This window comes from Pleurodeles waltl, chromosome 10 (genome assembly GCF_031143425.1).
Source record: "Pleurodeles waltl isolate 20211129_DDA chromosome 10, aPleWal1.hap1.20221129, whole genome shotgun sequence".
NCBI lineage: Eukaryota > Metazoa > Chordata > Amphibia > Caudata > Salamandridae > Pleurodeles > Pleurodeles waltl.
The window spans coordinates 122,895,117-122,917,804 of record NC_090449.1 but is presented as its reverse complement, the minus strand read 5'-3'; the positions used below and the strand labels follow the sequence as shown (position 1 = coordinate 122,917,804).

The 22,688-nt window shown below is 41.2% G+C and overlaps 1 protein-coding gene across 2 annotated transcripts in view; it reads left to right on the top strand.

Moving 5' to 3' along the window:
- Window positions 1–22,688, top strand: part of TTYH3 (tweety family member 3) — a 283,690-nt gene that overhangs the window by 219,925 nt on the left and 41,077 nt on the right. For both annotated transcript variants that reach the window (XM_069209948.1, XM_069209947.1), the window contains exons 12-13: window positions 12,689–12,865; window positions 13,596–13,671. In XM_069209948.1, the coding sequence (XP_069066049.1) occupies window positions 12,689–12,865; window positions 13,596–13,671 (253 nt within the window). The remainder of the gene's footprint in view (window positions 1–12,688; window positions 12,866–13,595; window positions 13,672–22,688) is intronic.

Here is a 22,688-nt window from a genome sequence, read left to right as displayed (position 1 = left end):
TTTCTACACAAGCTCTGCCTCTTTGAATGGCTTCTTATGTTTGGCAAGCAAGTAGCATATTTCGAATGATGCTTCTGTAACTGTGTCAGATTCCTTCATTTGGCAAAGGAAGATCTTCTGCTGGGAAAGAAGAGATTGCTTTAATGATGCCACTTTTGCTGAACGCAATATTTAGTGCAATGGGAAGTTCTCAGTAAATCCTGCGTGTCGAGTTATGTTGTGCCGTTCCACTAATGGACCTACACACAAAATAAAATACTTTCTCTTTTCAAAGCAAACAGGTGGCTTTCTCCTTTAGCCATTTAAAAAAACAAGTACTCTCCTTCCCATGCTGCCTGGATGACCTGTGTTCACTCTGTATGGATCTGGGTCGTTTGCAAGGCTTTGTAACTGGACTGCAGGCCATTGCAGAGCTCTCAGGAGGGTTTGTTACTGTGCAATGAGTAACAAGGATCTGGAATCAGATTTTCCCCTCTGAGCCGATGGACCGACACCTCCTCCCGACCGATGGACCTACACATCACGACCAATGGGCCAGCACTGCCTCATGACCGATGGACCGACACTGCGTCTCGCTACAGACCTCTGTGAGCAACACCAAAGTAAATCAAAGTGATGTGTAAAAAAGAAAGGATGCACACCCATGATTAAGCATGTAATTGTTAACATTCATGCTGGCCTTTGTCCAATCCCAGAGAATCATGTTATAAAAAGGATTTTTTGTAATTATTCTTGCAACTTGCTAGGCATCATATCTGTGCAGACCTGGCGAAAGATGTGTGCAAAGCAAAAATGGCATGGGAGCAAGACTTGGGGGAAATCATCAAAGATTTATGCTGGGAGCGAGCATGTGGTCTGGTGAAGAGGCATTAGAAATAATGAAGAAGGATGATGTGAGGGTAATGTCCATGGAGCAGAGCCATACAGGAGGACTCAATGTATGTGTGTCTACATAAAGTAGAGTCCAGGGTAGACACCGATACCCCCAACAAGCCTACACACAGTACAAGGCTGAACACAATTTAAAACAAACGGGGAAAACAATATTATCTTTGCCGAGAGCAGAACACAGAAACCCCTGCCTCAAGCAGTAGAGCACAACAACATTCAACCCCCAAACCTTACTGCGTTGGGAGGAAATATTGCCTAGAAAAATAGGAGGTAGTAATCTTGGACAAACGGGTGTTAAACATCATCAATAAGGCTACTACATGGAGCACACACAAAAACCTCCTAATGCCAGACTATAATATGCACACATCAAAAAGATCATCTTCATCTACTCATATAGTAAGTGCTGGAATCAATGCTCAAGCGAGCAATAGAGGCATCAACACACAATTGGTGGAAATCGAGGAGTTTAATCTGTGTGTATGCTCATAGCAAATTAAGAATTACCACTGAGACCAGTATGCAACCTACGAATTGAACAAACATGTCTCACCACAGAACTTCAAGGCAACTATCTTGCAAGATGTAAGACCTCTGCTGGGCTAGAAGTATCTCATGGTGAGGTGCTCATTTCCATGCATCCAAAGCATTAGGAATGTTTTAGGATTACTATTTTTAGGGCATGCAGTAGGAAAGAGGTTGGCATATATTACCAATTCAAAGTACTACCTTTTGTTATCAAATCAGCACAGAGGTTATTCACACAAGTTTCCTGCTGTAGTGGTGGTACTTCTTGGGTGACAGCCCAAACATGTACTATAACTCATAAAACGGAACAATGCCAGGACAGTGTAAAACAGGTGATGATATTAGTGTACTCTTTGGGTTTCAGTGTCAGTCAGAAGAAATCTTTACCCTCATTCTCAACGTAAGATATCTTTGGGACTTGAGATAGACATGGCCACAGAGAAGGTTGCAACATCAAAGAGCGATTCCAGGCATTTCAGTAACAGGCTTACCGTTACCACACATCACACTCGCTGTCATTGAGAACAGTTATGAAGTTGATGGGAATTATGGTCTTCTGTAACAGCTTGATACAGTATGCTTTGTTACACATGTGCCCAAAACAGAACTTGCTAATGAACCAGAGGTGTCAGGGACAGGGAGCATTTCCGGTGTCATGGACAGGGAGAGTAGTCACAAAGTGAAGCAGTGCACACAAGTTAACATGACAAGTGAAAGAAGATTTAGACCACCAGACTCTCTAATAACAATACCAACAGATGCCTCACACACACTGGTCACATTGACATCAATTGCAAATATTGGGGTATTGGACACCTCAAGAATCAATTATGTAAATTTCTGAGAACTAAAGACTGTTTCTCAGTGTTGAAAGCCTTTCTAATTCAAATGGAAGACAAAGTGGCACAGGTGTAGATGGTCAATACCTCTACATTAACGAAATCAAAGAAAGAGATGCAAACTGCTACACACTGTTGGCACCAGAGCTTGGGCACGGGCAGTTCCCAGTAGGGTCTTCACATACGAAATGAACGTCACAGCAAAATGTCACGCAAGCATGCTAAGTAGGCATTTCATATGAAAGGGAGTTTGACCATAGTGTTGTGAAATATATTTTCAAACAATCGGGAGAACCCAGTATAGGCCTATTTATGTCGGGAGAAAATGGAGAATGCCAATATTTCTTGTTACGATGCACGCACTCACTTTCCAAGGGGAATACACTGTTGCTGGTACCACAAATGTCTTTATGCGGTTCCCCCAGAGTAATCAAACGGCATCCAAAGTCACACATGATAATGAATTTCGTTGCACCACGATGGGTCTGGCAACTATGGTACTCGTGTCTAATGCATTTGACAGAGCATAATATGGCACTCAGAATCCAAGTCTCAGCGGAGTATCTTTTCTCCTGAAGTTTTGGTGTTTGGAACTATTACCTGCAATACACGTATAAGGAGTTTTAAAAAAGAGGCAAGATAGCCAGCAATGGGCAGTGTTACACCGCAAAGTGAAAATGTTTTGTCACCTTGCTGTATATTAATAGATACAAGACAGTACAAACAGATAAAGGAGTCATGCTTCAGTGTCTTATTATGCATTTACTATACCTCAGTCTAATTTATGCTATGAGTAAGATGCATTTGTCAGCCGTTCCAGGCTACATGGAAGAGCCAAAGTATTCAATTAACAACTGTCATTAATCATGGTGAAGGCATTTCTAGTTTAAAAAGCCTTACCTATAAATACACAAAGACAGACCCAAAATTCATAGTAAAGGGGAATGTATCTATCTTTTTAATCACATTAGTCACCTCCCATCCTTTTTTTACAACATCCAACAACTCCATCTGAAAGGGCATTGCATGCTTCACATGTTAGAAGAGCAATAATGTATTTCTGAGAAGAAGATGAGTTCGTAAACAGGCAACAATTGTTATTGCACAAACCTCATGAATCAAGGGGAAAGAGAACCATAGCTGGATGGGTCATGCAAACGTTTCAAATATGCTACCCTGCTATAAAATCTTTAGAAAGATATCTTGTCTACATTACACATAAACGGGGCATACATTGGCACTGTGCCACTAAATTAAATTGATGTTGCTGAAATTTGGGCTTGAAATACGACTTTACAAAGTACTGTTGTGTAGACTTCCTAATTCCGAAGGAAATTCAGGCGGGACACACTGTCGCATAACTTTTGTTACTATTAATTATCCCTCACACCCTCCACCTTAAAAATACTGCTCTGTAATTGGTGTTTGGAAATATAGAGTAGGTTCATGCTGTAAAAGTTACTAGATACCTTTTGGTAAAAGTATGCTTGAAATGTCAGGTTTGTCAGGGAACCACAGAGGAAAATACAGTAGGGCACAATAGAGAAGCAGACTATCGAGTTAGCAAGAAATAGCAGAAAGAAGGTCGGCTCTTGGTGGCTGGAACACACTCAGTACCACTGAAACACTCCTTCTGGAGGGGGCCAGCATGGGCAGAGTCAGAACTAGTGGCGCCCAGCAACTTCTTGTTTGTTGTGGGGCTCCTGGACATAGATTGAAGGAGATTTATAATGGGGCCTGTGCTGCCTATTTGCCATAGCCACACATAGACTGAGGTGCCCCACTTCACATGTTTAAATTCCCTGCCTCCGCCGATGCCCCTGCGTGTACCGGTCCAGATCCGGTGGTAGGGATACCCAGATAATAGCCCAGCGGGTTGCAGGGCTGTAAAAACATTTCTGCTGGCTTACCTTTGCAGGAGGTGGTCCCACGAGCACTTCAGCAGAGAGGGCTGACTGCAGGCAGTGTGCACAAATCAGGCTGTGGGCGGCGCAGGTAGCAGGACGCTTCCAAAAGATCCCGTAAAAGTCTGCTGCCTTTAAAGGGGCCTTTGCTTCCCACCAGTGCAAGCGTGTGACGTCACAACGGCTCCAGTAAAAACAGAAGCGGGCCCCTCGTCTATTGCGCATGCTACAGCAGCCCTCTTTTGTGTCTATGACTGTCTTGTGTGTTTTTTATAGTAGCAGCACCGCTCTTGTGAGTTTTTTATAGTAACTGCACCGGAAGGTCCGCCAAGGAAGGTCTGCGGGGCCCTGGCGGCCCATGGGCCATACTATGAGTACCACGGTATTAAACCATTTCAAGATTTAGTTTCTGATATGAATTGGTTTGGGGGCTGTGCTGGTAAATGGCGGTTACAACGCGGTCTTACAATGCAGGTAAGTGCAACGAGGGGCATTTTCAGTACTTTACAACGCCGGACTTTACAGCGTATGTAAGTGTTTCTTTAACTCATATTAGGTGTACATGCCAATAGACCCGATTCAGGCGGGAGACTCACGATTTTTGTAGCCACAAATGGCTTTTATTTTTGTTGCGGTCTTCAGTCTGAGATTGCATCTGCTTCAGTAGAAGTCAATAGTAAAATTACAGTCTCCCGGTTATGTTTCCAAAAATCTCCTCTAAATTATTGGCATGTATGGTTAAGGCACATATGGGAATTAAGAGGTGTAAGTAATTTTAAGGGATTCAGGGATGGGTAAGTATTGGTAAGTTTTTTTTTTTTTAAGGTTCAGAGATGGGTAAGTGTACAGGGTAGTAAAGGTTTTATGGGCTTAGAGATGGGCAAAGTAAGGGGTTTTAAAGTTCAAGGATGGGTGATATTTATTTAGGGGATCAGAAATGAATAAGTATACCAGGTAGTAAGAGGTTTTTCAGTTCAAGTATAGTTAAAGGCAACGTTCAGCAAGGCGTATTTAGGGGTTCATGGATGGGTAAGGCTATGGAGTGGAATGGATTTTATGTTTTAGAAGTGAGTGAAGATAAATGACACTAAAGGAATGTTGGGTTTCGGGATGAGTAAATATACAGGGCATTAAGGTGTATTTGGGGGTATTCATTGATTTGTAAGTGCACAGGCTAGTAAGGTGTATTTGGGTTTCAGGGATTTGTATGAGTACATGTACAGGTTTTAGAGTTCAAGATTGAGTTAGGGAACAGGGTAGTTCTTGGGGTTCAGGGAAGGCTATTGGGAAGTAAGGGGTATTTAGGGTGTACGGATTGATAAGCATACAGGTTCTAGGGTTCAAGTTTTTTTAAGAGGCACCACACACACACACACCAACAGACAAAGTCAACTTTTCTTTTATTCAAGCAGGTATTGCAAACAAAAAAGTAAGTAATATCTCATAGGTTTTTGTGTGTAATCCTCGTTGGAATAAAAGAAAAGTTGAGTTGTTGTGCCACCTAATTTATAGCTATCTATGAAAAAAGGCTCACCACTATGTAGTTACAGTTCGGACCAAGTTACCATAGGGAATTGATTTTTTTGTTTTGCTAATAACTTGGGCACCATTTGATGAATAGTCACAAAACTTTCTCAAGGGAGAAAAAAAAGTTAATTCACCTAAGCTCCTTCCTTGAAAGTTTCGGGCGATCTGTCAAGTGGGAGCCGAGAAAAAAGGGCTGCCCCAAAACACAATTTCTCCATGCAATCTCTATAGACATTTTTGAACGGGTTACGGCCCGAATGGCTGAACTAAATTAAACCAAATTTGGCAGAAAGCTAGATCTGTACCTGGAAAGTGTGCTTTTGTAATTTGGTGGAAATCAGTTCAGTAGTGTTTGAGACATTAGGGTTCAAGATTGAAGTATGTCTCGGTAGTTGGGTTTGCAGGACTCTCACAGGAGTCCCGCAGGCATGCAGCTTCAAATGATAGAGGGGGCTGCTTCCCCTCCCATCGACCGTCTCGCACCCATGGGATGCTTTGATTGGCTGGGCACAACATGAGTAGAAATGTTGCAGCCGCTATTAGAGGACAAGAGGACTTGGTCCCTGTGTCCTGAATAGGAAAACAAAAGTAACACTTAATAGGGAATGGAAGGGGTGCCTTACCCCTGGAATCTAGTGAGGCAATCTGAGAAGGCCTGTTCAGGCCACATTTATTTTATATTTTGGGCAGGGCTGTGATTCCACTGGACTCTCGCTGGAGTACAGGGGCTGCAGTGCCACTTGCAAGAGTCCCACGGAATAAGAAAAAAATTAACAAAATAAAAAGGGGGTGGGACATGAGTGTCTGTGGTATGGAAGCAGCGTACGAGCGGTTGGCCAGGCCCTGCAGCGGGGTTGTTGGTATAGTTACCTATAGTCATAAAATATTACTTTACAGTAAAAAGAAAAAAAATGAAATTAATTCACTGAAGAAAACAGTGGTTAAAGTGACGTTATAGTTAGGTATGGTAAAAAATATCTCACTGTACATTTAAAAAAAAACATTTCACTGAAAAAATCAAAATGACATAGGTGAAAATATGAGCTTCAACGTAACATTAAAAAAAAAAACACTGAAATTCAACAGTTATAGTCAACCGAAGTGACTGTAACTTGTGCCCTTGCAGTGCACTGCTTATGACCACACATAATATCACTCATTCCATATTCTGTGACATTATTGATAACATTAATACAGCTGAAATTGCTTCATTGGCAACAACATTGTGCATGGCAGAGGCACGAGTTATAATTACTTTAGTTAGTTATAACTTGTGAATTTCAGTGTTTAGTAAAACATCTTACGTAAAAACAGACATTTTAACCTAGCTATATCATCACTATAAACCTTTTTTTTTTGTTATTAAATTTTTTAAGTGTTTTTGTAATATAAAGTAAGAAATGGTTACCATACCTATGTCACTTTAATCTTTGTTTTTTCAGGGAATATATATGCATGTATATCTCGAGTGGCGGCATTTAGAACAAGCACATTTGTGGTAAAGGTGCAAACGTGTTATCAACTTGTTGAATTATATGCATCGTAAAGGCATCTTTGTATCTGATATTCAGCTGTGCTGGTTTCATCTGTTAAGAAGAAATGCCTCTCCTAGGAGCTTTGGCACATCCTTTTGTGATAAGTGTAGGACTGGCCCATTTTGCTAGACGCAGTTTTGAAACACAGTGTGTTCGGTAAAGTAATAAGTGACTTCATGATTGTCTCTGTCCATCTTAGTATGCCACATTATGGAGTGTGCGGCATGGGAACATTGTTGCTTGCCGTGCAGCTCTTGGTGAGACTGCAGACAAGAGATAGTGTAACCTGTATCTGGTGTAGTAAAAGTTCACTTTTTGTGTTTGTCTCAGATAGTAACTATTACACATAAGCATTCTACAGTACAGAGTAATTACATTAATTAGCACCGATATAGGCAATTTACTTTGAAAAAAGGCAAACAAAATATTCAGATGTAGTGGTGGCTGTGAACAAATGGAAAAAATGCTAGTCAACCCTGATCGTTTGTTTATATCTTTTGTCCCTTCCTAAAAAAATCGATTGCAAATCGTTCATAAGTATGAGGTTCACACAACTGGGGTTTGTACATAATTGTTAGCCGGACTCCGATGTTGAGATTATCACCTATACTACAGAAACAGCTTTTAATAACTATTCAAGGCAACAAGTCACACATGAAAAGAAGCCTCTTTCAATTGTTTAATGGTCTGATCCATACAATGGACAATTTTTTAAAGACCATTAACATTAATTCAAGCTGGCACAATTCAGAATTCTTTGCCGAGTCCCTGCTACGCATAAAACTGAAAGCTTCATTATTAATCTAAAGCACGAAACAAAACATACTTTATTAATCTAAAAGACTCATATCTTAAAGGTAATAAAGAAAGTTCATAGATTTATTATCCAACTTCAAATATTATTTTTCTTAATTTCTTGATTATTTCAGTGTTCATCGCTTTCAATCATTTCAAAATAACCACACAAAAAGGCCTTTGAAGTACATCTTCAGCATAATATTTTTCCTCCCAGATCTGCTTTGTGCACACAAGTAGCCTATATAAGCTCTGCGTTTGATGTCCTAAGTGGTTACCTGTGTGGAGAGCATATCAGTAATTTGTTCATTTGTTTATGAGCATAAATTCAGCGATCCAACCCCACCTTGATGTCCATCGCCAGAAACTCCGAGAGCAATGATGTGATCTTTGAGCACTAGATGGGACTCAGTGTATGACCTACTACATGCGTATTAATGAGGTAGCTCGAATTGCGACCCACTACGCATCGGTATTTTGAGAACCAACCTATTAATACATAGGTCAGTTCTCAAAATACCTATGGATTTGTTAGAAGTTGGGGTGCAAATAGCGACCGCTTCGAACAGATCCATTTTGTACATTCTATTAAAAAAATTGCAAATTGTGAATCATTACTTTTCACAATTTACGATTTCATAAATGTAATGTTTGTACCTGAGGGTTTTAATCTCCCTGAGCCTCAAAACATTAATGTATCCTTGTGCAAGTAATGTCACTGACGCTCATGTAAAGCACCCCAAAACCCCCAGGTCGAGTTTGCGCTCAATAAAAATGCTAAAATCTAAAAAAGCTCAGTGACGTGCGGTGTACATTTAACACAAGTTAAAACGATTCTTCTTCTCTTATGATCTGAATCTCATAATAGAGTATTCACATCAGGACATATCTTGAAGTGAACAGTATTTCACATTAAAGAATGAAACAGCATTCGACTGATGCCTGTGAAAAGGGTTTGGAGTATCATGGTGCATTTTGTTTGTAAACCCTGAAGTCAGTGAGGCTACCTGGGGTCAAAATATTGTTGCCATCATATAAAGTTACCCTGCATACCTCGCTTTGGTGCTAGTGACATAACCTCTTGATTCTGTGTGTGTCGAAGTTCCACCCACACGGAATAACGCCAGTAGCCTATGCAATGTTTAGGTAAAATGTGCAGAGACATACCTCTGTTGAAATTAGAAATTTCATTTTGGGAAGAGGTTGGGTTCATGTTATTCCCCTTTCAAACATTTTGCGATAAAAAAGCCATGTTAAAATAAAAGGAATTCCAAAGAACGTCCTTTTTTGACATATCCTTCAGGATTTTGTTCCTATTGACTGCAGCTGTCCCATTCATCATACCGCCAGTACATAATGTGTAGATTTGCTGCTGTACATACATACATACTAACATCATTAAGAACGTCAGTTCGGAAGTCTTCACTGAAATACTAAGATGGAACACTAGATGTCACTGCTACCTCAACGTATGACCTTTCTGTTCGCAGGCTGAGCAAGCATTAGGCGATAGCGCCGTCCGGTCCGTTGAATTCAACAAATAGGGGTCACGACAGTTATTAAATTCGTTTATTTGAACATATATTCCACTAAGTCTAATTTCTGCATATAGCTAACTTTTCCGTATGATACAGTGGCTTCCTCAATCACATTAGATCTCTGTTATATCAGTAACAAAATCAGTTATCAACGTAAAAAAAGTTACTCTTTTACCCCTCTTTCATTTTTACATTCCCTGTATCTTGTAAGGGTGTGGTGCCAGCGCTATATATTTAATTTATATAATTTTAAATCTGATATCTGTTTTTTTTCTTTTGATCCATCGGTTTTTAATAGATTCTAATTCAAACATTTACTTCCCCCAACTTTCAGGTAAACCCCAGTAACATCCTCAGCATTTTAGCCGCCCTCATGTAGTAAATAAAACCTATAAAAACAAGTCTTGGCAAAGCAAATAGATCTGGCCTCGGCAAGCTGGTGTAGTGGTTAATTTTCTTGTAAGTGTTTTGTTGCAATTTACAATCATATACCATAAAATAAAATAAAAAAATAAGACCAGAAAAAAGGAAGCATGTTGCACACTTGCAATTAGAAATGTAAATAAAAATAATTGCACAGCATTTTATGTAAACAGTAAGATGCTTCATGGCAGGCAGGCAGAGAAACCCATTATAGTTTTGAAACACGTGTTTCTTTTTAGTGCAATGAAAAAAGTTCTATTGTCTTTAAGTTACTCTAATATGAAGGCTTAGCTTATAAGCACAAAATGACTGACCAGAGAAATATAAAAGAATAGAAATAAATAAATAGTAGCAAAGTAAAGTATTGCTCATCGTTCCTAGCACTGAGGTGCACATCTGTTTAGATGGACGCGCATATGTGATCAGACAAAATGCTGTCACTCAGAGTGCTATGGAGCCAATGACTGAAGTGGGCGGACCTTTGCCCCGTGCTGTATGCCCTGTTGGGCGGAGCGTGCCTTCTCTCGCTGCTAAATGCACCTTCACTTCACCCACATCATTGCCATTTGTTTTCCACCAGCACCAGGGTCTAAATCCAGCTGAGGCAATTATTAGTCTGAGATGACACGAGATGCTTGGATTGCAAAGCAGCATGTAAGTTCCAGCATCTATCTATTCTTGTCTGCCGGTGGAAAATGTCTGCTCAAGACAGTGTGCTTGCCAGTGTTGCCCCCAAAGGGCTAACTGGTAGAAGTGGGCATTACTACAATTCCCACTTCTATTCAAGCTCACCAAAACTTCAAACCACCTTCCGCGAAGTCCTACATAACACTGCAAACACACCATCGAGAAGACCGTGCCCACAACCCCACGTGGTTTCAACGGCTCCCGCCACTTCCTGTTTATAGCCCAGTATGCCACTCATAAGAGCTCATAGTCCAGAGGACTTGGCTACTGAGTGCACACGCTGTGGACAGTCACAGTGGGGAATATCTTGCTTTCCTTCACAATGAAACTCGCACCCAAACTTTGAATTCCTTTTGCACGTACTTTTAACCCCTACTTCAAGCTTCAATGTACTTGGAGCTTGTTTAAGTCCCAGACTAACCGTGAAAAAGCCAGTTCATTCATGAATCCTTCACTTAAACAAATGCATCATTATGTGTTGTACCGTTGTTTGTTTTTTATCAAGATCAGCTTATTTTGGCAATTATTCATACTTGTTTTCATAATGATACATTGAAGTGGTGAATTCCCCTCCTAGGCGAGTGTTAGGGTGGGGCGAGTGTTAGGCTGGTCCACGGTGCGATAAATATATATATATTTTTTTAGCAGGCCCTTAGGTTGCTGCTTTAAACCCATGCTGTTATGCTTGCCTGGCTTTCTGTTGAAAGCAGAAAAGACTGGATCACGAAACACATTTGTTTGGAGCTATTACATATCTTTGGGCTTGAGCAAGTCATTGCTTGCTGCAAACACTTTCTACTCGTACTATGAAAGTAGATTTGTGGGTGTGGCAATGTGTGCGTAAAATGTGAACATGTTTAAGCAGACTGACCTCAGTTGAGAGACCGCAACATAAAAGCAACACAGTAAGGTACAACACTAATCACAGTATCCCAAATCCCATAACAGAAGTTCAACAACAACAGTTCAACAACAGTGCATCCAATATATGACACAACTGCTCCAACACAATGGAACAGATCAACACAGTAACAAGACAAAACACAACTAAAAAAACGCACTGGTACAACCCAGCATACCAGCACAACACCCAAAAGCCACAATACAAAACAATAAAATATGACACATTTACAACTATGTTGTGTTATGTTTTATTGTAGTGTTGCACCTTTTCTGATTTTTGTCACAGTCGCAGAAGTGTCATATTGTGTTTTTATGTCATACCATGTTAGTTTATCTCTTGTGTCACTGTGTTCTGCCTTTTTTACTCTGTAGTTTGTGTGTCATTGTGTTGTGCTGTTGTGTTATTTTTGTATTGTGCTCTGTTTTTAGGTTGTGCTGCAGTGGTGTACTGTTTAGTGTTTTGCATTTTGATGTTGGCATGTTGTACTCTGAGTGTTGAATTGAGTTTTGTTTGTTTTGTTGTGCCCCAGGTTTTGTATTGTTATCTTCTGTGTTAAGTTGTTGTGTTTTGCTCTGTAGTTACTTTGGCAATGTCACCTTATGGCTACATGTTCAACTAAACGCAGCACGTTCCTTTAAAGGTCAAGTGACAATCATTCATTTATCACTGCCCCAGATGGTCACATAGGGCTGCTCTACCTCTTCAACTGTTTAAGGCACAAGTCAGCCCCCCACCTGTGCCGTAGACATATCTTAAATCAGCACTTCAAAGCCCACTTTATGTGATCTACTCCAAGATCTTTAAAATGTTGCAAAAACCCTGTTTGGACACACTGAATGCCTTGTTGCCTGCATGTTATTTTGCTACTTATGGTTTGTTTAAGGGGAGGGATAAGTACTGGAGTCTTTCAGGGCGTTATAGAGCGAGGAAGGATAAAGGATTCGGGAACGTTTTGCATTGCAATTACTTGACAATTTTGATACCATGTGACCCATTTGTATGGGCATTACTTTGAGGATAGTAGAACTGATGATTTCTCTCGCACTGTATTTCTGGACCTGATACATTTGCTTTGCATATGTTATGGATAACCAGAGTCGTCTTTCCTTGCCCGCAGGAGCTCAGATGAGGATGGTGAGGAGGAATCTACAACACAGGGGAACAGACAGACCCACGACAATCTGTACAGGGTTCACATGCCTAGCCTGTACAGCTGCGGGAGCAGCTACGGCAGTGAGACCAGCATCCCAGCGGCGGCACACACTGTCAGCAATGCCCCCGTTACTGAATACATGTGAGTAAAGGGTAGCGGTCAGAGGGTAACTGGCTGAGCAGGCACAGCCACAGTTTCCAATGTCCTGCACAAGTATTCTGAGGAGCATCCCCCTTATTTTTACCCATAAAGTTGTTCAGGAAGTTAACATGCTTCTGTTGAGTTTTAGTGAAGGGATTACCCATAGTTGCGGATAGTCTTTGTTGGAAGATTCATCACTAAAGGTCTTGCCATAATATGGCTAATAGTATGTGGAGCGAATTGCCATTTTATTGACAGAATTCAACTTGGTCTTGCCTTCAAAAGCACAACTTAGTGTATCACCTCACTCCTGGGGTGTAACACATTCCCCCAACACTTTGGGGGGCCCAACCCTTCAGTAGGCTCCATCCAACCTAAGGCTAGTGAGTGTTTGAGCTATGGAAGACTCAGGTCCATTCATAAGTTTCTGCTGAGGGCCCTATGATTTAGCATCACACTGGTGCCTCACTATTCAGTGAGCTGTAAGCCTTTTTCAGTAGTCTCATACCAGAATCACATGAATATGGCGGTTACTACTTACACTCGTAGCGTGTTTTATATTGAACATATTCTTGCCAGTAACACTCCTCAAATAGACCTTCGCCCATTGACAGAGTACACAGTGATGCTGGTAATGTGGGTTTATGGATGTTGGTGATTAGTGCCTGCACCCTTGCCTCTGAGATGCAGCATGTTTTTAATTGGTGTGTGCATCTTATGCCTTTCACAGGAGTCAGAATGCAAACTTCCAGAATCCTAGGTGTGAAAACACCCCACTGATTGGCCGAGAGTCACCGCCTCCTTCTGTAAGTGTATATTTGTTACCTTCTTTCCTTGAAGTGTGCAGCTGTTCGAGGGAGACTAAACTTGGCAGCTGTGTCTGGGCTCTGTAAAGCTTAGACTCATTTTGCTGGGAAAGACAAAGCACACAGAACATGTAATACAAGCTAACATGACCTCGGCTGGCATGCTTCCGCTCCATTTCCACTACTAGGTTAGGGGAACCAGCAGTGTGTCTACCCGCAAGCAACATCCTATCTGCAGAGCATTAGTATGAAAGTCTAGTGTTACTTTGATGTAGTTAAGAATTAAGTTGAATGTAGGTTTGGTAGATCAGTCCTGAGGAAGAGGCCAGATTAGTTCCATGTGAAAATATAAATTCAAGAATAAATTCTGCTAAAATAAAAACCTAAAATAGTGACTTCAAAAATGTCCACCTCGAAAAATATTGACCTGTCAAACATTTCCATTCCCAACCAATCATCATTCTCGCTCACAGCCTCATTCTGAATGCCCTAGTATTCCACACCCTACAAATAGACATACAGCCGGACGTAGTATTATCTCATCTTTCTGAATTTCATATTTCAGAATGTGAATAAGATGGTCATGCTGAATGTTTAAGCTCTTTCTGACCTACAAAAGTTGAAAAGTGCTGTATTCCCTCTACAAAGGTTCCATCAGGTCTCCTGGGCGATATTCGTGCGGGGTGAGGGAGCAGCTGTTACAGCACCAGTTTTCCTGCTTTTGGGTTTGTTCCTGAATAGGAACTACCACTGACTTGAAATGAGGACATTATTATATAACTGACATAAATTGCTACTCTAAATCCATCCTCAGACCATTTGGGTCACTGTGCATGTCAGTATTTTTCTAGGTGGATATTTTTGCATGGTACAGTTTGTCCTTTAGGTTTTTGAGGTTTTGTTTTTCTTGGCTCTTTCATGCTGCCTGGAAGTAGAACTTTAGCTGATCACTGTCTGAAGAAAGGGAGACATGTGTTACTGCAGTACCCTACAACATGGCTCCCACTCCTACCACGCCTCGTCAGTCACACTGACTAGCGAAGCGTGGTAGGAGTGGGAGCCATGCTGTAGGACCAGGGAGTACCATAGGGTGGTAGGGAATCTCAGTTGTTTGAAGCTACACTGTGTTGCAGCAGGTATTAGCAAAAAAGAGATGAGGTGGCAGATAAATCACAAAATGGGATGTTTCACCAGCAGTGGTACACCTTAAAGCATCCTAAATCATGTTAAAGACACACAGAGCAGAAACAGTAAGCCTCTGCCCAATAAATAGAAAGAAACTGTACAGAAAACAAGCTCTAATTTTATGCCAAATGGGACTCGCCTTCGATTTCCATCAGCAAGACTTGTGCACGGAAGCAGGATCTGCCCTTGCATTCCACGCTGTACAAACTAAGTAGAACCCTGTATATTACCTCTTTTAACCTCAGTGCTTGTTCCTGTGTCCTACAGCCTTTCCTTCCTGTGTACGTCACTGTGTTGTACTGTGCTACAATGTGTAACTGTTTCTTTGTAACTATCATAGGTAACCGGCAGCACCTGCACTGTAACAAACAGCGGAATCTGGTGTATGTTTGGGCGCCGGCCTCTGTATTTAGGGTCTTGAACATTTGTTGTGTATTAACTGTTCATGACACATTAGAATTCTTACAGATCATGTGGCTTCGAAGTCAGGACATGGATTCTCCGAGTTCTCGTTTTAATGTGTTAACAAAAGAGAGTAGGTGCATCCAGTGCATCTGTCCGGCATTTTTGACCTGCTTTTGTATCCTTTCTTTAATACCAATGTCCTGCAATTCTCCTTAATATGGACGTTGCTGTCTGTGCTCATGTCCGCCCTAAGCTGTTCCAGTGTCAACTTCAAATTGCATCCTCTTCTATAAACGTGTTCCTTCTACTTTCCATCCAAGCCTGTTCTCACAGATAATATTGCACATTGTTTTACCTACAAACAGTGTCCTCTGCGTAGACTGCTCTAAATGCAGTTGCTTGCCTCTCTAATCATAGATAGGCTCACGTACAAGCGCAGAGAGTGGGTACACACGGGCAACACAGGAAAATAAATGACTGAAGGTCCTTGGTAGTCTGAGATCATCTGTCCGAAAACACATGGTCAAGAAAAATTAAGCCACTCGCACAACAACACCGTCTTCATAGCAGATGGCCTAGTCCCTCATGAGATGCGTACGTGAAATCACATGGCCCCAAAAGTGCATGTTGTCAAAGCTAGTTGATGCAGTATTATTTGTCAATAGGATATCAGTGGCGTAACAAAACTTGAGTCTCCCCTTTGTCCCCTCCCCCGCAAAGTGGCTGTAGGGGGCCCCCTCCACATGGGGGCCTGCTGCCCGTGCACAGTGTACTCTGCTGAGGGGGCCCCATGGAGCTCGCCCCCGCACCACAGTGGCTGCAGGGGCCTTTGTAACACCACTGTAGGACCTTCGCCTTATGAGATCTCGTCCCAGTGTGTAAATTGTGTGTGTCGTGAAGTGTTTGTCGTTAGATTGCAAGGCTGTAGTTAGTCTTGTTTTCAGGTAACGTTACCTTTTTTCAATGACTTCTTTCTAGAAGTGCTCCTGAAAGCAGTAGATGGTTGTTATTCCTGATGACTTTTGTTTATCTCCATTTTCTGTTGGTGTGCAGTAGTCTTTGATTTCAGTGTTTTTTCTCTAATTCGCTTAAACACAACCTCATACTGTAAATTATTGGGTATGTAGTATTAATAGTCATATCCCAGGGGCCTTCAGAATATACCGTTGAAGGAAATGCTAGTCCAAAAGTTTATTTTCCTTAGCGCCTTATCTAATTAAGCTGGTCGTATTTTTGAAGTGTTGTTTGCAAATCACTATTTTTTTTATTGATAATGTGGATGGAGAAAGCAGCTCTCCTCTAGAGGAGGTCTCCTGTTGCCAGCGCACATCTGTAACCAGCTTTAAACATCAAGGATGGCCCCCGGCAAGCCATTTAGTTTCTCTTTAGAAATGATATATTGTGTCTTCTATGAAGAAGTCGCATACTAACTAGAGCACATGACTTTCAATTGAAACACCCTCGATTTTAACTGTAGCTTCCCCTAACATTCTCTCTGGATGGCCTTATAACCATCATAAATTCGGAATGCTGCTTACAATGCCTGACATGACTAATTTTAAAATAATTTGTTTAAAGGCTCTGAACACGATTGGAGCTAGCTTTCCCTCGCAGGCAGAATAAGTGAAAGCACTATCCTACATTTATCAATGATCCTCACTGTAGCTTATTCGAAACACAGCTATGTTCATATATGATTGTAGCAGTCACTCTGATGGAGGTAGGTGAAACTAACAATTGCTCATCTGTCTGTGTGCATAAACAACATTACAGGAAAAGAAATGTGCAACTTTAGCAGAATACCCAAAGAAAGATTTTCCTGAAGTAGAGTGGCTAGGGCATGTATGGACAAGGCCAAGGTCTATATCTCATGGTGGTTTCTCAGCAGCATAGAAACCGACATCTGTTGCTATTTATCTGCTTGTTACCTCCTTAAGTGTATATTCTTCCTTAATCATTCCTCCCCTTATTTCCTCCCTTCTCACACTATGGCTAATCCCTTATGAAGGTGCAGCGCTCCCCCTGACTGGCACAGAGTCATATTTTCTTAACACAGTGTGTCACTTGCTTGCACTGTTTTTCATGCACGTTGAGGCTCCACTCTTTTTTGTCTCTCTTTCCTGCAACATCACAGTTGTATTTGGCTGCCTTGGACAGTAGCAGCCATTTGAGCTGGCAGTTTAAGCCCTCGGACAGTGCAAGGACCTACTGGTAACAGCGCTCGCTAATGGAACAGGTACTGAAACAAGGTCCTCCTATGCCTCCTTGCTGAACCCTTCCTCCCCTCAATCCCTGCACTCTTTCCCAGGCCAGTGCCCTGTTCTTCACTATTCCCCCCCACACCTAAATGCCATTCCTTTCCTGTCAAAGCTTGAAACCAAGCAGGCCAACGCTACCTTCTGTTGGCTGAGCACAGTACAAGCATCCTGTTAGGTTGAGCACTCTCCAGACACCTGTGCACAGTTGGTGGATTTGTAGTTTTTCATGACTTTACAAACATACTTATCTAAGCCATGTTACCCCCAGAGAAGCTCAAAAGGTACCTATCAACAAATTAGAATTGTTTTGCTGTGAACGTATGTGTAGGGGTATTCTTGGAATAGCCACTCAGACATACATTTCTAAACTTACCTTTCTCTCATAGAGGATTTCCATGTCTAGTCATTAGCGTTGAATAGTTTCGCCTGCCTGCGGGGTCTCCAGAGCAGTTTTTCCAATATGTCTTCTTAAGTTTTGATGTTTGCTTTTCTTCAGGAAGGCATGTATAATCACTTAAGAATGTCAGTATGCAGCCTAAATGATAGGCTACAGTGGCCACAATTCTTCATCTTGTTTGATACAAAAGGGAAATTGATGAAGGAGACATGCATTCAAATGCATGAATAATTAGACAAATTACAGAAAAAATCTTTCACAAACCTTTTTATAATCTAAGATAAGGATGTAGGAGTGTAGGGCAGTTTAGCCCAAAGGCTGCCATTATAAAGGTAGAAAAAGGAGACTGTGTCTTTAAGAACTTCTAGACCTCCAGTATCCCATCATGCCTAGTGAGAGGCAGTTACTTCAGTTCTTTTTGTAGGCTGTACTAACTGATTTATAGAGAAACCTGATATATATTATTTTCTCGAGTCCACCAGGGAGGAGGGAGGGTTGCTTATGACTATCATGGAAATACCCCTATGAGAGAACTGGAGTTACAGGTAAGAAACTATTCCTTCTCTCGTAGGGGATTTCCATGTAGAGTCATAAAGGTTGAATAGAGTAGCGAGCCCATCCCCCTGAAAGCGGTGGAGTAGACAGAACAATAATGAGATACTTAATCAAGCAAAGAGATTTCTGAAAGAAGACTGTCCTACTTGAGCATCTGTCCTCGTATCAGAATCAAGACAGTAGTGCTTAGTGAACGAGTGGACAGCCCTCCATGTAGCAGCTTTGCAGATGTCTGCTAAGGGGATATTTCTCATTAAGGCATTCCTGGTTGGCTTGCCTCTGGTAGAGTGTGCTTTTGGTCTGCGAGGAAGAGTTTTATTAGCTAGCTGGTAACATCACAGAATACACGCAACAATCCACCTGGAGAGTGATTGCTTGGAGGTGGCAAAGAAACTATTCCTTGTCATTCAACCATCTTTGCAAAATTAGTTTTCAGCCTTATTCACTACTTGATTGTCCAGCCCAGGCCAGTTTAAGTGGAATCAGCCTTCCATTCTTCAACAATTAAAATATTCTTATTTGTATAGTTTTACTAAGGGTCTTTGTGCATTTTGTATAGAGTTCTTATGAGCAATACTTAGTACTTTAAGTAGAACAGGGTACATTCCCATGCGTGCAGTTTATAGAAGTAACAATCATAGGTTTAGGGGACTTCCATATGAAAGTTAACTATCACGTTTAACACGGAGCCGTTTTCAAGGTTTGAAGATTTTTACAGTGACCCATCCAGATTATTGATGTCTTCTCTTCTCAGATTTGGATGCAAAACTCCAAGGCTGGAGTTCAGTTTATGACAGGAGTTGGCCGATCTATGTAGGAGAGTTGTGGCTTCATTTTGCCTCTGTTATACTCACCATGGGATGGTGTAACTAACTGGAGCACCGCATGTTCAGCAGTGGTTTGGGGGTAGTCTGTCTAAGTGCTAGCATCGAACGACTTTATTTTCTGAATGAAACGTCCTTATAGGCTTCATTAATTTTATCATGTAGGTTTAGAACTTGTCTGCAGCTCCATTGGTAGAGGAGCAGGCACACACAATACTTCAAGGAAACACCATCTTGGTTGGCTCGAAGCATGAACTAAAATGCTTCTTTTATGTTTGTTTTTCTTAACACTTTGTGTTTTGTACGAAAAAAATGATGTATCTACTCTTACTTAATAGTTTTGATTAACGTCTTTGAAAATCTTGAATTGCTTAAAATGAAGTGTTGTCGGCCTCAGGACTTTGAGAGCCGAACAAGGGTAGCAGTGCATTCATTGAATCCTTTAAGGTAGATCAGTTTGAGAACTTGCTTGACTCTTATACGGCTACCTAGTAAGTAACAGTTTCCAACCCTGATGTGTAAGATCGTCACCATGTGGTTCGAGTGATTCACCGGTTATTTACTTTGTTTTAAAGCCATCATAAGTATATGAGTTCAATTTATATGCTATGCTAATGTTAATAATTTTAATGCAAGAATTAACTTTGAATTATACTTATCTGTGTATCTTTTTCACCTTCAGCCGTGGTACAATTAAAAACTCATTTTACCCAAATGGGTTTTCAGCATGCCCCTATGAGAACATGCCAGATTGTATTGATCGTTTCCCTGGAAGCCTTTTGTTAGTGCCATGTTTGGTTTGTGGCATAGGCCTCTGTATGGTCAAATGCGTAACTGACATAGCCACAAGACACAACTTTAGTATCTACTCTTTTTGATTTCAGGATACAGTCTCAGTTGAGAGTAGTTTATTTAGACCTCTCATCCACTTCTGGTGGTAGAGAGGGAGAAATTAGATTGTCCGATAAACAAAGGTCTCTTCCACTTAAGTTAGCCATTTAAACTGAAATTTACAACTACTGAAAATGATCTGATCACTCACCTGTCCAAAGATTGAATTTGACTAGTGATGCCCACTTTCCTTTCAAAGCCTTTTTTTATCAAGTGATGGATGGGAGACGAGTGAATAGTATTCATATGGTACCTAAATATGCCTTAAGAAAAGCCATGTAATCTACTTTATTACTGATTGGTAACTAAAGGTTTGAGATATTGGTATAAAGCAATCACACTCCAGAAATAATGTGACCAAACTGCGGGTTATGTCCTGCCTTTGTTCATTTTACAGCAGTGCAGTGTACACTCCACAGCATGCATGGCGGAAGGCCACTAGGTCCAAAACTGGATATCCTTCAGTTGAGTTTGTACATTGAACCTCGAAGGCCGCTGATCGGTTGAAGATTGCAAGGATTGAAGATACAACTGAACACTGGATAGTGGCATATCATAAAAACTAGTCTGCGCAATTTTAGGGCAATGCCACTGTTGACCGGTGCTTTATATTTCTGATTTCCAGTTCCCTGGAAGCTGTTTTTTATTAGGCAGTAGGCTGCTGGTGCTGATGAAAGACTTACCAAACCACTGCCTGACAGGGGTCGTAGGTTGATCATTCGCACTAAGCTCCGAGCTTCATAATGCCAGGGTAAACTGTAATAATTGATCTTGCCATCCTGGACCTGGTTTTTATAACTTGATTCATCCACTTGTGGTGGTGCCCTATAGTTGAGTCTGTTAAACCAGTTAACATATTATCAGGTGGCCTCAATGTGTGTTAAAATTAAGATATAAGCAAGAGTAAAAACAGACAAAATTCTTTTGTGCTTTCATTTCTTCTTTCTCTTCCCACACATTCCATTTTAACTCTGCTTTAAGGGAGTGGTTTGGGTGCATCTGCTGGTATCAGTGGTTGTTCCACAGAAATTCATTTTCGTGTCCACTATTATCTAACGCCAGTAACTCTTGATGGCCTCTCTGTGGTGTGTGCAGCCATACATCCCAGCCCGCCATCCACCTCTTTCATTCTTCACTGCCCACTACTTCAGCAGCTTGCCATCGCCTCACCTCGCTTAGTCTTTCCTTTAATGCCCATCTTCAACCCATAAACTCTCTGAGTTCCTGCTATGCCTTGCTCGTGCATTGCTGTGCATTGTGGTGTGCTTAGGTTGTGGCAGTGGTTGGTGGCATGTGGTGACATCCATTAGAGCATGACACGACGCGAGTATGGTTATTGTACACTTCTGCATGGTGCCTCTCCTGCAAGCCCTAACTTATAGCTCGTTCGCATTGCTGCATCATGGACACCACCCGCACACCATCCTTGGGCCTAAGTTAGCCTTTTGTGCTCTTCTTCTTTCCCGCAGGTGTTTCTCGGTGACCTTCATTTCACTAAACAATAGTCACTGGGCGGATTTCCTGCCCTTCTTCCTGTTGGTTTAAGTTCAGCATTATTTTTGTCTCCACTATGTGCCATGCACATCACTGCCTCATCAGTACATCAGCTGAAGCACACTGATTAACGTTTGGAAAAGATTAACTTACTTGTTTTTAATATGTAACAGGAACTTCTGCAGGATAGAATGACCACGTTTCAACCGAACTTCATGTCCATAATCATTACCAAGTAATTTTGTTCTGTTTTTCATTGCTGTTTTGAGGAGAGGTGCATGTTGTGGTTACTGCTGCATGTTTATTTTGACTGGTTAAAAAGCGCATGAGACACCTGTCCACTTTTATTTTAAAAAGTCTTTAAACTTGGTAGATCATTTATTGAAAGCTAGAAGCAAAATAGATGTGAATGCACAACCCAGGAACTAAGTATTGTTTCACAATGTTCTGTAAATTTCCTCCCAGCTTACTACCATCCATTTTAAAATGCTAGGGCTTACCTAAGACTGCATGGAAACAAATGTTAAGCACATTTGTGTAGATAACCTTTTCTCCCACTTAAAAGGGGATAGGTAAACTTGTGATTCAGAGTGCTTTATTCACCCTCCGGTTCCCCAGCCCCCACTAGTTACTGTACCGACCAGACCCATTTTAAGGGGACCAGATATGCTTTAATCAAAAATTGTGCACTCTCCCAGTCGTTAGCACTTTTATTTTAAAAAACACATTATCATCACATTTGTTTCAGTTTTGTTTCTTGGTGCTGGCTAAAAGTGCCTCAAACACCTTTCCAATTACGGGTTTGGTGTTTTGCTACCGTACCTCACTTTAAATTGATTACTCGGGTCCCAAGTCATACAGCTAATTCCTTTGCTTAACAGTGTCTTACTCTTGAAAATATAAGGGTAGACTTCGTCTTTAAGGAGTAAGACACAACTACTCACAGGAAAAGCGCATGGATCACCCCTAAAATCTACAATATGCGGCCAAGAGCGGTTTTGCTTAAGT